The sequence below is a fragment of the Xylocopa sonorina genome, chromosome 3, assembly GCF_050948175.1.
Source record: "Xylocopa sonorina isolate GNS202 chromosome 3, iyXylSono1_principal, whole genome shotgun sequence".
Classification (NCBI taxonomy): Eukaryota; Metazoa; Arthropoda; class Insecta; order Hymenoptera; family Apidae; genus Xylocopa; species Xylocopa sonorina.
Window position 1 is genome coordinate 7,648,142 of NC_135195.1, and position 13,456 is coordinate 7,661,597.

General features: G+C 44.9%; 2 protein-coding genes across 5 annotated transcripts in view; one reads left to right on the forward strand and one right to left on the reverse strand.

Annotated features, from left to right (window-relative positions):
- The window catches only part of LOC143422093 (RISC-loading complex subunit TARBP2), a 373,185-nt gene that overhangs the window by 116,065 nt on the left and 243,664 nt on the right, over positions 1–13,456 (forward strand). The gene's annotated exons all lie outside the window — the stretch shown is intronic.
- Positions 8–13,456, reverse strand: part of Fhos (Formin homology 2 domain containing) — a 187,527-nt gene continuing 174,078 nt past the window's right edge. For 3 of the 4 annotated variants that reach the window (XM_076892438.1, XM_076892440.1, XM_076892439.1), the window contains 2 exons: positions 13,210–13,377; positions 8–2,057 (listed from right to left, as the gene is read on the reverse strand). In XM_076892438.1, the coding sequence (XP_076748553.1) occupies positions 1,984–2,057; positions 13,210–13,377 (242 nt within the window). In that variant the 3' untranslated portion in view covers positions 8–1,983. Of the gene's footprint in view, positions 2,058–8,347; positions 8,435–13,209; positions 13,378–13,456 lie in introns of all 4 variants that reach the window. The other variant, XM_076892442.1, reaches the window with a different exon arrangement.

Here is a 13,456-nt window from a genome sequence, read left to right on the forward strand (position 1 = left end):
CGATCGATTATATTGGTGGTTTTAATTTTATTTCAAGAATCATTTCCGCAGAAACTTACAATAATTGCGCGACGCCACGCAGCGCGATAATAAGGTGATGATTAAGTTAATTAAGTTGCTCCTCTCGCCGAACAAATCACACCGTTTACAAGTTCACCTCGTCTAGGTATTCGAAATTCACTACCTACGCATAATCGATAGAAATAAAAATCACTGATCGCGTTTAAACCCGCGGCTCAATCCTTTTCTACTCGCCTCGCCGCTTAAGAACGTCGCACGGAGGATTATCGTCTCCCGCGTACCATCGAGTAAAATCCATTCCCAACATCGCTCGCGGACTTTCTTAGATCTTAAGAGGGAAACTCGGGGAAAATTATTCACCGACGGATCAGAAGTCGTTTGAGGCCCGTCTCGATAAGATCGTCCGATTTTTCGATCCCTAAGTCGTTCGAACTTTCAACCGTTCCGCTAAAACCGCACGGGGGGTGCGCTTTCCGCCCCCGGGAATTTCAATAATCCCCCCCGCGCTCTATGCATGTTGCAAGAGCGAATTGCTCCGCGAAACGCTTCCACTCTTTGCATACGAGCATTTATTCCCGTGAAACTGTCACCAAGGAAGATACATCTGAAAAGTTCCACAGCCCCTCTCCCCTCGTCCGCGTCCTTTTTTTCACGCTACTAAAAGATGGAGAGGATATAAGTTTCTAAGTTGCAGCATTCACTCGCGACGAGAAACGCTGACCCGGAACCGCGTCCCAGTCGCTTCCAAGCTGGCAACAACCGTACGAAAGAGGATTTCGCGAATAACTCGGCTGGTCGATCGTCTCTGACCATCTTCTCGCTTGGGCCATGATCGCTCGTTCCTTGGTGCCGCGAGATGTCGAACGCGTAAAGTATTTCCGCTACACTTGACACGCGTGACGAAGGTCGACTGATTAAAATCGGATATTCCGTTTGAGCGCATCGATTCGCCAAGTTCCTAACTGCTCGTACGCAAAGTGGCCTCCGACAGGTTGAAGGTTCGCCGCGATAATTGGCTAACCCCGATTATCCGATATTTTACGGTATCGACTAACGAAACTGTTTAGCAAAAGTAGATTATGTACAATTTCTTTTTTGCGAACATCGTTTTAATTCGATTAGATTAAATTCGATTTGTTTAATCCATAAAATTCCGGTTAAATCTTAGGAAGCTCCTTCGTTTTACGAATTTTGTACGCAGATTTCTATTTAAAGGTACCCTGCAAATGTTCCACGAGGACTATGTAACAGAAAGACATTCGTTCTTCTAGAAAAAGATTTACATTAAATATACCACTCAGATTCGTTCCAATAATCTGCTTGTGATCCTAGATGAGTCCATGAATCGAGCAAAAATTTCTTTCTAAACCCTACTAATTACACTTCCAACTCTCTGATCCTTAAATTACTTACATATCAGAAAGCGACCAGTACTTCCTATTTTGAATAATCATACTCTCAAGCAGAACATACATAGAATCCAGTTTCGACTCACAATTTTCATCTGTAACTTCGATGGTCTTCGGATTTTATAATTTACACGATTTCATATTCCGCGGGAAGAGCACGAGCGACAGGGTGCGCAGTAAGATCGACAAATAAAATGGAAGGCCTCGTGTCTCGTCTTCGGCGACGAATTTGATCGAAAAAAAAAGAACAAAAAAAAACGGAAAGGAAAAGAGAAACAGTAGCTTTCTGTCGCTGTACAGAAAGTTCGATCGAAACATATATATATGTATTATATACGTATATATAATTCCTTTAGCTTAAAACCTTGGTGTACGTTTGCGATTCCCTGGAGGACGATGGCTTCCTGTCCGTCGCGCGTGTTACTCGCGCCACCGTGAAATCGCGAAATGGTCCTGGCCGTGTTGTCAGCGTCCGATCGAAGGTTCGATGATCGTGCTGTTATCCTACCTCTCTTCTCGTGGACGAGTTTACGGGGTTCGAGTTTTATCACAGTCAGTAGCCCTTGATGTAGGCGGCGATGTGCTTCTTCTCCTCTTCCGAGAGGCCATTCTTCAGCGTTCTACGCACTGTGGATTTTTAAATAACGAATGCTTTCGTTTAACCCAAAAAGAAGGGAACAAAAAAGATGATACGATGTTATCGATGATTAGTCGAGAGATGCAGGCAATCTTGAAGGTTCGAACATTTCGTGTAATGACAGTTTCATTGGTTTTAAGAAATTCGTTTTACTATTGATACTATATGATTGATACTGTAATCAGTTCTGTATCGAGTGTTACGATATTGAAATATCCTTAATATTACGTTATTTCTAGTCTTCATGTACTTCAACATCATCCCTGTGTCTTGAAATTGCTGCGATCCAGGACCTTTAGCGTACACTTTCAGATCCCTATGGTCCTATTTCTCAGTGCCCAATGTTCCTATATCCCTCTAACGTTCTAATATGTGGAGTAATACTCGATATTGTAAAACTACATTTGAAAATACGTAGAGCAGACTGGTGAAAATTGTCCTTTACACGAAATGCTCGTCTATCTGTATAATTCATGGAGTAAGATGGTACATAAATCAGTCAAAGAGAATCATTCCAGAGTAGCTTTGCATGCGATCAAATCAAAAAGATAAGTAACAAAGCGGGACGATTTGCGTAATTATTTACACTGTTAGTTTGGAACATATTGGTTTCTCGAGATTTAACTGAATACCTACGCTTTTCTTTTCTTATGCTCAATGCAATCTTTTTAAATCAAATCTGGAACACTTGTTGCCTCTGAAATATTTAAACGATAATTCTACCTTTACATACTTCCTACATTTATCTCTTGAAGGAGAGATAAAACTGGAATCGCAAAATTATCGTTGCATCGCGTCCTAGTTTCTCAAGTTAATGAAACGCTGGAAACATTGAAATTGTATCTTAATATTACACGCGGTCAGAAATACAGCGTTCGGTGTTTAGACGTTTCGGACAATGATTGATCAAGCGGAAATTGATTCACCGCGTTAGTTTGAGCGACATTTGTTATTAACATGACGCTGACCGTCAGCTAACATGATAAATGAACAACTCGCGCCTGCATACATAATTATGAATGGCGGTTAATGGATTTGGAAAATTATCGCATCCGTTCGCTACCTTTCGATCGAATAATTTTCAAACTCGAAACAGACGAACGTTATTATCGAAATATCGTTCGAGATATTTCGCGCGGCACAAAAGCTCCCTCAACCCCCGTATATTTACCGCGGACTATCCACGGAGCCCGTTAGAAATTTATTACATTTTGTACGCGCTCAACTCGATATTCGTTTAAATAAAAATCGCCTGATGAAATCGTCCAATTGTGTGGCGGATAAAATTTTCGCCTTTATTTTATTTATACACGTGATTTCGATCGACGCCACCGCAATTACGAACATTTTTCGCCAGGCTGAAAATTAAACCGATCTAAACGACCGACTGATCGAATCGTTGAACGTGAGGCTAATCATTGTTGACTCGCAGAGAAAGAACTAGTGTCTCTTCACTTGCTCGTTTAACACGACGTCAATGGTTCTTTCGAAACAGGCAAGACTTTATTCAAAAACCAGCGATACTCGTTTGCAACGAATTCGATCGAGCAACACTGGCTGCTCTCGCCCCTTTCGATCTTCGATGCATTCCAAACACGATATCGGAAATTCGTTTGCGGAACTTGAACGATTCCATCCACGTCACCGCGGTGAAATAACATGAAAGCTAATGGAATAAAGAAACGAGAGATCGTGAAACAATAGCGGCACCAATCTAGGGAAGCCTGATGGGGAGGAGGGGATAAAGGGGAGATTCAATTAAGAAAATTGATTCCAACTGATTAACTGAATGGAAATAACACGTTGCCAACTAAATTTGGCAATCAAACTTTAATCACTAGCTGCAAACTCAATGTTATATCACGCTAACAACCCTCTAGGCCTGCATACCTGCAAAAGTGTCCAAAAATAGAACTTAATTCACATGGTACAACAATAATACCAATATTTGATGCTCTCAAAAAATAATTCTACTGCGTATCGATGCAAGGGTTCATTCTTTTCGCAATAGCCGAGTTCCTGCTGGTCGAATTGGCCGATTTTTGCACCCCGTTGGCTTCCAATTGAATGTTGCCTGGGTAAATCACTCGCGCCTCGACTGTACGGTAAACGAGAACCCCGGGTGGCCTCGATTTATCGACACGATACCACGTTATTAACCCTTTGCCTTGTAACCACCGAGTCACGCTAGTCGCGTACGCGGATACCGATGAGATATTCATTTTTAATTACCGAACGGAGTCGAGTCTCGCGCGCTGAACGGAGCGCCAGTCTCGAGACGGTGTCCAGATGGAACTTAACACCTGTGGACGTCGAGGATGTCGTAAGAGAAGCAGCTAACGAGCCACCGTCGATATCTGTTTATCGTATATCGGCGTACGAGTCGCACTCCATCTCGACTACTTAGCAAATATTTACCGCGACGGGAAAAGTGGATCGATAGCAACGAAATTACTTGGCTAATGCTTCTTCGAACACGAGGCGGCCGTGCCTGTGTTCACGTGAAGGCGGAGGAGACGCGTGGGCGTACGCCTCGTAAATCGATAGTAATTCGATGGCTCGCGAGCGATGCGACTCGGCGAGAGTGACTTTGCCGTGGAGTTTCATTATCGAGCGCGTTCTTCTTTGAGAACGTGCGCTGTTGCCTGATGAGATTCAGGTAATTAGTCGAGCCCATACGCAAGCGAGATAATGAGCTTCCCGTTAAGCAAGTGGGGAAACGGCCGGCTGGTTAAAATGCATTCAAGTGCACTGTGTTACTTGGCTCGTAATTTAAAGACGAGATGCGTAGGAAAGGCTGTAAGCCACGTTCGAATCAACGTTCCCTGCACTGTGGTCCTCGAAACCTGGTTAATCGATTAAGAATAACCGTCGAACGCGACACGTGAAACTATTTCTAGTTTCCGTTCAGCTTTAGAGAGTAACTACAGCTTCCTCTGAAGCACGCACCCGCTGTCGCAAGTAACGATGGTTGGGAACGTAATTTTCAGTTTAAGAAAGCGATCAGCGGGTGGCCTGAAATTAATCAGGAAGCGGAAATCAGGTTCGAACGCGCGGTTCGCTTTGAGGCGCGCGTTTCACCGGAAGCGATCTACTTTTCGATTCATTATTCCCTTTCGTAATAAATACCGGCCGTAAGGACCGTGCCAGGCGCGTATCAACCGTCTTCGTAATATATTCCCTTAGATTAGAGCGTGACGCCTGTTAGGTAATGCACAAGCGGAATTATTTCGCGAAATAATTAGGAACCGGAACCGACAGCTATATGGACGCGTATATCAAGGTGTATCGCGGTGGTATTGCACGAACACGGTACGTTCCACGACACGTGCGCCGTGTTACACAATGTAACGCCGTTATTCCGCCATTGATAATGTTTAAACCGTGTTTACCCTGAATCGATTCGTTCCTCGATAAACCGAGCGGCGTTATTTCCCTCGAACCGCTTGTACGACAAAAAGCGATCTCGGATCTACAGCGAAGCCGTTTCCTCCGCTTATTAATATTTATCGCGATCGAACCGGACGATATTGTTGTACACGTGGCTATGGTAATGTGTGTTTTCGCAGGATTTCTCGTAGGAAGAGTCGATCAGACGGTTCTCCGACTCGCTTTCCAGTATGCTCGTAGATCACGAAATCCTCCGCGCGGGAAAAAAGCTTGGCCAATTACGAAAATTGTTCCCCGCGAATAAAGAAGTATCCCACCGCGCGAGTCGTGTTGCACGCGAGCAGCGGAATTTTCCCTGGGACCCCTCTCGCTCCGCGTCTAATCGCGCGGACGATTCTTCAAACGCGAAGAGAAAAAGGTTAACGCGTATCGCTATTATCGTTTGCTACGGCGCGATTTTCTGGAGACCATCGCTCGCGATACGAAATGCAACATGGATGTACTTAACGAACTTACTCTTATTTATGTAATTTCAATTATTCTAAAGCGTATCAGAATAAATTAACCAGTGACTCGTATTATTGGGATCTAAAAATGTCTCGATTAACAAGTCACTGTTTACCTATAACAAACCAGTTTATCGAGGCAAGTCAGCTATTTGATACGACTATGATATAGTTAACGCGTGCAGAAGACGAACGTGGAATCAATTGTTCGTTCCAACGATTATTTCGAAACTTCTTTCGTCTATCGAGCCACAAAGTGATGCTGACGAACGCCATAAACAGTTGCCAAACGTTTACTCCATAAATCACTGCTAAAGACCGAATGAGCGGCTCGTTAATTATTCCCGAGGTTGCGTACCAGGGGGATCGGTTTGAACGCATATGGTGAAATGGAAGCGGTTGAGTGACTGGCCGATGCGCAGGTTGCGTAAGGGTGTACACGAGCACCAATGACAATTTGCGAGGAGACAGCTTCGTCGTCGCTCGTTTGATGCATGGAAACAGTCCTGTCATCGAAGCTGCATACTCGCGCATGTTTACCAACGAAACTGTTCGTTCCGTTCAATTTTGTCGATGATTCTCCGTAATGGCGATCTCTGGGCGCGAAGTTCGAAGTTCTCGCCTCGAACGCGCGAATTCTCGAGCCGCTTGTCGCGCGAAGATTGATTAAAGCTTCCATTAAAAATTCATCGAAACGTCCAGTTGCTATCGAACCAGTATTCAAATGGAAAAAAGGGAAAGATTAATCATTAGACGCAATCTCATAATGGATCTCTAGCTTTTGCTCTACGCAAGGATTATTACGCTTCGAAATTTAATCGAGTATTACTTTTTAACGCGATACATGCGAGAAATGAATTAATCGATTGCTTAAAATTTCGCTGGTTACTTCGGTCGTCAAAGGGGTCCAAAGGGACAAGTAATTTTAACGTCATTTAATGCGCATGCAAATAGAATGTCAGGGAAACGTCCTCGTCAAGCGCGCCGCTTGAATTATTCAACATTCCACTGATTTATCACTTTCCCTTTATCCGAATGCGTGACAGGATCGTGTGCAGTGTGTGTAATCACTCGGCGCGAGCAAAAAGAACCGCTCGAAAATCAGAATTCATTACGCGCGCATCGATATGTATCCTGTAAATTAAGACCGTATCGCTCGTCTGTCATTTATAAATTCGTATCGCTCGGATCAACTTAATTGCTCGGATGCGAAATTTCCATATCTACATCTTCGAATAGCTATTTCATAATTACAGCGAGCGAGTTCTACGCGGATCCGATTCGCAGGCGCCCCTGAAAAGGCGTTTCGAGCCGAGCGGAGCAAGTTCGCGTTGATGAAGCGGTCCAGGCCCGTGATCCAAGCGACGCGGAGTCGGTATAAACTCGCTTAACAAAAAGACAGAAGGCTAAAACGTACCTCGCAATTTACATCCCTGGCATGGTTAAAATTTTAATCGGTCCGAGTTGGAGAATTTTCAACGATAAAGATCGTCGTCCCCTAAGCTGAAATTGCGGAGGCACGTACCGTCCTTGCCAGGGCAGAAGTTTGCACAAGATAAATGCATTTGGCCTCCGCGTTCCGCCTTTGTAAGTCGAAGAAAGTTACGTCACTGAGGCGTAGGTATCGCGGTGGCGTTTCAACTTTTTACCCGACATTCGTATAAGCGCCGCTCGTCCTCGCTTTTTCCACCTGAATCGAGCGAACGACCGCCTCGCTGGTGCGTCGTCGCACTTTCTTCACTGTGAAACGCAAATCTGAGACTCCGATGGATGCAATTTCAATTGAATTCGCAGTAACCGCAAGCCATGAGCTTCTGGTGGTCTCTAAGCGATTATTAAATCAACTAACTGATAAAAGATACGTTTCATTGCTCCAAATTTTATCGACTTTTTATACTATCAACATATGCCAGGAATAGTAGAATGTCAGTTCATCTACCAACACAACTCGCAACAGTAAATTAATATCCATATCGAACAATTCTATTAAAAAAACATACGCACAATAACATGATTATCCACAATCGTGATATAACAACAAACCAGCCCAAATGGTTGCAAACAAAATACAACTCTCGCTCAAGAGACGTTCCAATCAAGAGATAAAACGTCAGCTTTAAAATATTGCATCCTCCTCGCGAGCATCATGAGACACATGCTGATAGGGACAAGCGGAGCATGCTCAGACAGAAAGAAACGAGGCGAGGACGGCATTCCACGCGGGAACAGAAACAAAAACAGTAGAAAACGGTGAGGAGAAAATAGAAAAAAGCCAGGGACACGCACACACGAACAGAGAAAGAGCGTGAGAGTAGAGAGAGAGAGAGAGAGAGAGAAACAAACAGAGGTAGAAAAAGTTGCGCTTAATCGAAAAACCAGCGAACCTTCATCGCGTCGGTCACGATCGGTAGCCCTTCAGGGTTGGTACCCTTCCGGCGTGGTGTTGTTCTCCCGGGTGCGCGATCGCTTCACTGTCAGACAGAAAAAAAGAGGGAAGGGAAGAAGGCTAGGCAACCCCGACAGCAACCGCCACCAGTTTACATTGTACGCGCGTAAGTGCCACGCGCACACGTTTCCATCAACGTCGAAATTCTTTAACAACGATGCAACGGTAACGTTCGATAAAAATCGAAAATAATGTAATACCGATTCGAAGAAGAAACGCTCTTCGTTCGTACTCGTACGTGTGCGCGTGCACGTGTGTACGCGCGTACATAGAATCAAGCCATCGCCACACCCCTCGCCACGCCACCTTAAACTCGATAATTTGGGACAAAGAGGAGGAAATGGGGGAAGGAAAGGGTGACTGGGATAGAGATCACCGCAGAAGGGTGCGAAGCACGCCTCTCAAATTGCTTCCACGCATGCTAACCCAACGACAATTGTTACTCTCCCCCGACGACCGACTCATCCCCTTTCGGGCAATCGCTCCCTCCCTTTCGGCTTATTACGTCATTTACTTTATTTACTACCCCAGTCGCGTACCATTAAACGCGTCAGCTGTTAATGCAGCACCACCCGCGTATTATGGCTCGAGTTTCTGACACGGTCCTGCGAACCTCCGTGCACGATTAGGGGATGTAGACTAACAGGGTGACACTGACCTACATACTGTTGCGGTGGTCCTTGCTTAAAGCGAAGCTCTGTCTCTCTTATTTTCTGCTATCGTTATAGGCTGTTGTTTCTACTGTTCCGCGCAAGTTGAAAACAACTTTGTCGTTTCTGTCATTCTCTATGAAGTCATTCGAATTGCATTATAATTGGCAGTGGCAGTTCAGTTAGAAACAGAACAGCGAAAACAGCTTTGACGTATAATAGAACTGGAAACAGCGGCGCTCTGAGTCAACACGGGAATAAAAATTCTTATTTACCACGAACATCAAACAATGCTATCAAGCGAGTTCTTGTCCGAGATAGAGCACAAAAATGTTCGACCATAGGACAGAGAAATCCAGGGGAAAAAAGCTTCGACTTTATTATGAACCGCATGATCAACGTTCGTTCAACGATGCGTGAATACGGTCAGGTGTATTGAAATCGTAGCCTATTTACTTTCACCCCCCTGCATATCCTTTTCACGGGAAACGCGCGACGCTAACTCTTCCCGGACGCCAGCGCGGCCATCCGCGTCAGTGTCTCGCTTTTTTCACTCCCACGTGGAACGTGTGCAATGTTTAATCGTTATCTCCGATCTTTTTGCACCCTCGCGTACGCGCGCAGCAAATACCTCGTTACGCAATACTGGTAGTGTTTGTACGGGTCTGTTCGAAAAATAAAAGTTTTCGACTGAGAAAATCGCAAGTACCGCGCACGATATTTATTAATCAGACGCATTGCGAAGACTTCTGTGTAGAAAAATACAACGCGTGTTTCTGAAGAAATTTTTTTTCTCGAAAACACAACATTTACGAGGAAATTTTGAGAAATTGGCAATATTCGTAAATCTTTCTATTTCCTCAGCCTTTACGCACAAATGTACTCTATACTATCGAGACATACCAACTAATAGAAGAAAGCATTGTATATCATTTTTTGTAGATTTCTCGAACAATCACGAAGACTATTTTGCAAAAATAATAAAACGATGTGATACTTTATGAATAATCCTGGCAATTTTTGTATACAAAATACATAGAAGCGGTGAGTACGCAACTATGAATATTAATGGTCGAAAGCTAGCTGTAACGCGTGAATTTTGTAACTTTCACGTGCAAACGCATACAAAATTCATCGCAAACTGTCGTAAATAACTGATACTACCCTTTCGTTACACTTCGAGCGGAAATGTTTAAAAAAAAAGGCTGACCTACGAGTGTTCAAGCGCGCCAAGTTTCATAAAAATTGAGGACACCGCAACTGGCTCCTGTTGCACGTACAATTACTAAAAAGCATTTTTAATTTCCCGTTATCTCCGCCAGATGAAATGTTTCCACGCTATTCACCCTTATTACACACGCGTTCCACCCATAAGTATCCCTTCGCGGAAGTATTACAGCTTCGCGTACGTACGTTCAACAATTTTAGTAATCCTATCAGATCGATCGTGAAACTTTGACGAATAGAAAAATACATTTTGTTAAGCATCTCGCCCACAGACAATCCGACAAACGTGCCTCGGTCGAGTGAATTCGGCGGTTTTCCCAAACGCTTGCACGTCCGTTCTCGAAAATGACGCGACGACGCGTCGCGTGCTGTACACACGCCCCGGAAACCGTGAATGGACGCAATATAAAATGCAAATTACACCCTCGCCCAACTCTGGAGGGTGGCTCGTTTTCGTGAAACGCCGTTTAAAAAAGTACTACCATCGCAGATGTCGCTTGGAAAACTTCCGAAAGCTTGCGCGACCTGTATGACACGGTCGTGAAACTTCGTCGCGACCCAGACCATTCTTACCGGTGCGAGTGGCCGATTTATACGGGAACCCTTCGAGGAGCGACCTCCTCGAGTAACTTTTACCTCCTCCCAGTGAATTTCCTTCGAACGATCTCGTAGCAAATTAAACGAAGCGAGAAGAAGTAGCTCGCGCGATTACAACCAAAGTGGAATAGGCTGAGAAAATTTGGCAGGAGATAAGTAAGGACACCTTGTACACCCGATTAGACGTCTGCGTGCGAGGTAAAGAGGAAAGATGGAGGAAGATCGTAGTGCCGATAAGGTGCTTGAAAGAGATTTCAACGACGATCGAAGTTCGTGACGTTACGCGTCCTCTTCGATCGCGGGCGTTTCGAATTTCGCCTCCGAACTTCCGCTTAGAGATCGATGCGTCCCGCGTGTCTTTACAGGCTGGATCGACCAGACGAACGTACACGAGGACTCCATTTGCGGCGTATGAATTATTGCTGCCGGATAAAACGCGAATAATTGAGACGCTATAATTCCGAGGACTCGATTTCGTCGTTGTTACATCTCGACGCGTCGATTTCTGCCAGATTCAGCGGACGCTTTTAGGAATTAAACACTGTGGATATGACGATGGGTTCATTCATGAATTTCGGGATTTTGCTAAAGATAGGAAACGATCCAATACATTTTTTAACGTTCATTACTGTTAATAATAATAAACGGATGTCTCCTCTATGGTTGATTTTCTTTCTTAAAGAAAATTAAATTAGCCACTGCGACACAATTCGTGTTAATAAGATTAGTCAAGTTGAAAAGATGATTGATCAGAATTAAAGAGATCTATAATAGAGATTGAGAGACGCGGCGCGGATATTCTCAAGTAAACGAATCCCTCTACGAATCGATACTCCTCCTATTACCCAGGAAACGCGTTAACGAACGAGCTGAAATAAATTTACAAATTGACGTACGGGAATCGTTGATAATCGCGTGCTGTAAAATCGCCACGACGTGTAAACACGAACGAGAGGAGCAGCTTTAACGAGGAGATTTCCCCCGAAGGCCGTAAATGAAAATGTGTGAGGCATTTGCATCCCGAGAGGGATCCGCGAGCCTTCGGGATGTTTTTTAATTAATTTCAACGCGACCTTAAGCCCTCGTGTTTCTCCTCCCAATTATAACAGGGCGCCGGGTGTCTTGAGAACGAGAAATAAAATTCAGCGAAATTAATCATTCGCCTGAATAATAATTTACTGTACGCGTACGCAGAAATTATTCCCCGTCTCCATTACCACCGCGTCCATAAATTCACCGGCTGTAATTCCGTTTTCACGTAAACTTTTAATGAGCGGAGCGAAAAAAAGACGAGGAAGACGACGGAGAAGAGGAACGCGATACGCGAAAGCAATCATCAACGAACCGCCAACCACCGCGAACGCACGCCTGGTGCGTTTCAAACGGCACCGGGATTAATTGCCGGTCGCGTACCCGGGAATCACTTCCGGTGCTCGTCTATTATTTATCGACGGACAAAGGACGATCGTACCGAAAACGCGCGAGACAACTCGAATCCCGTGGACGGGGTGAAAAAAAAAGATAACACTTGGCGAATCCGTGGGACGATCAATCAATCTGGCCAACAAATCGAGCTCCTTCATGGCTCCGCGATGAAAAATGAATTCCCATCACGGGCGAGAGGGAAGATTTCCAATCCGCTCGGCGAGCGTTCCCCATCTGCTCGATTGAGCCTCGTAGACAATTTTAAAAAGCCGGTTGACGCATCTCCGCGGACTTAACGACGAGTACGTGACGCGATGGCGATCGATGTTTCGCGAGGGGACGCGAGAGCGACGTGCAAACCGTGATTTACGTACCGCCAGTGATGTTTCTTGAGCGAATTTTCGGAAATACAAATGGAATTCGGAAGCAGGTTACATCTCGCGATACGTTTGATGTATGATCGACCGATATCGCGAAAGAGGGTCGAAGAATAAAAATCGAGGGGATCGGTTACAGGTTTGATACGTGGACTTATTGTTCCACGCTTCGATAGCGACAGAGTCAACATAATAAACGACCAGCGATTGGCGCACGATTCACGTGGGTAACCTAGCTCTCGTAAAGAACAGTGTTCCATAAAAAAATGTTGCAATAATTACAGAAACGAGCGTGTAGAAAAATCGGCGAGAGAAATATTTTCCAATAAAATTCTGTAATTATACGCCTTGTGGAGTCCTCGAGAAAATTGGCCCGTAAACCTGCCACGCAGAGACGCAATTATAATCGACAGAAGCGTGTCGAACGCGAGTGAATCGAACGATCGATCTTTTACGAGAGAACAGATGGATCGATCGCCGCGGAAGATGGGAGGCAAGGTGCAGGGTGCGGGGATCACACTTACAAGACTTACGATCGGCGTGTCTGGTCCTCTTGCGCTCCCTTGGCGTCGTCCTCGTCGCTGGTGTCTTCGTAGCGGTCTTCACCAACGATTCCAGCAGCTCGTCGTCGCCGTCGGTCAGGTTCCCATTGGTATTCTCGTCGCGCAGCAGCGGACCTAACGAGGTGCGCCCTGGAACAAGGAATCGGTACCAAAGTGTTACGAGCGATCTGAAATTGTCCATAAAAATAGATTCTTTTCATTTTGCACA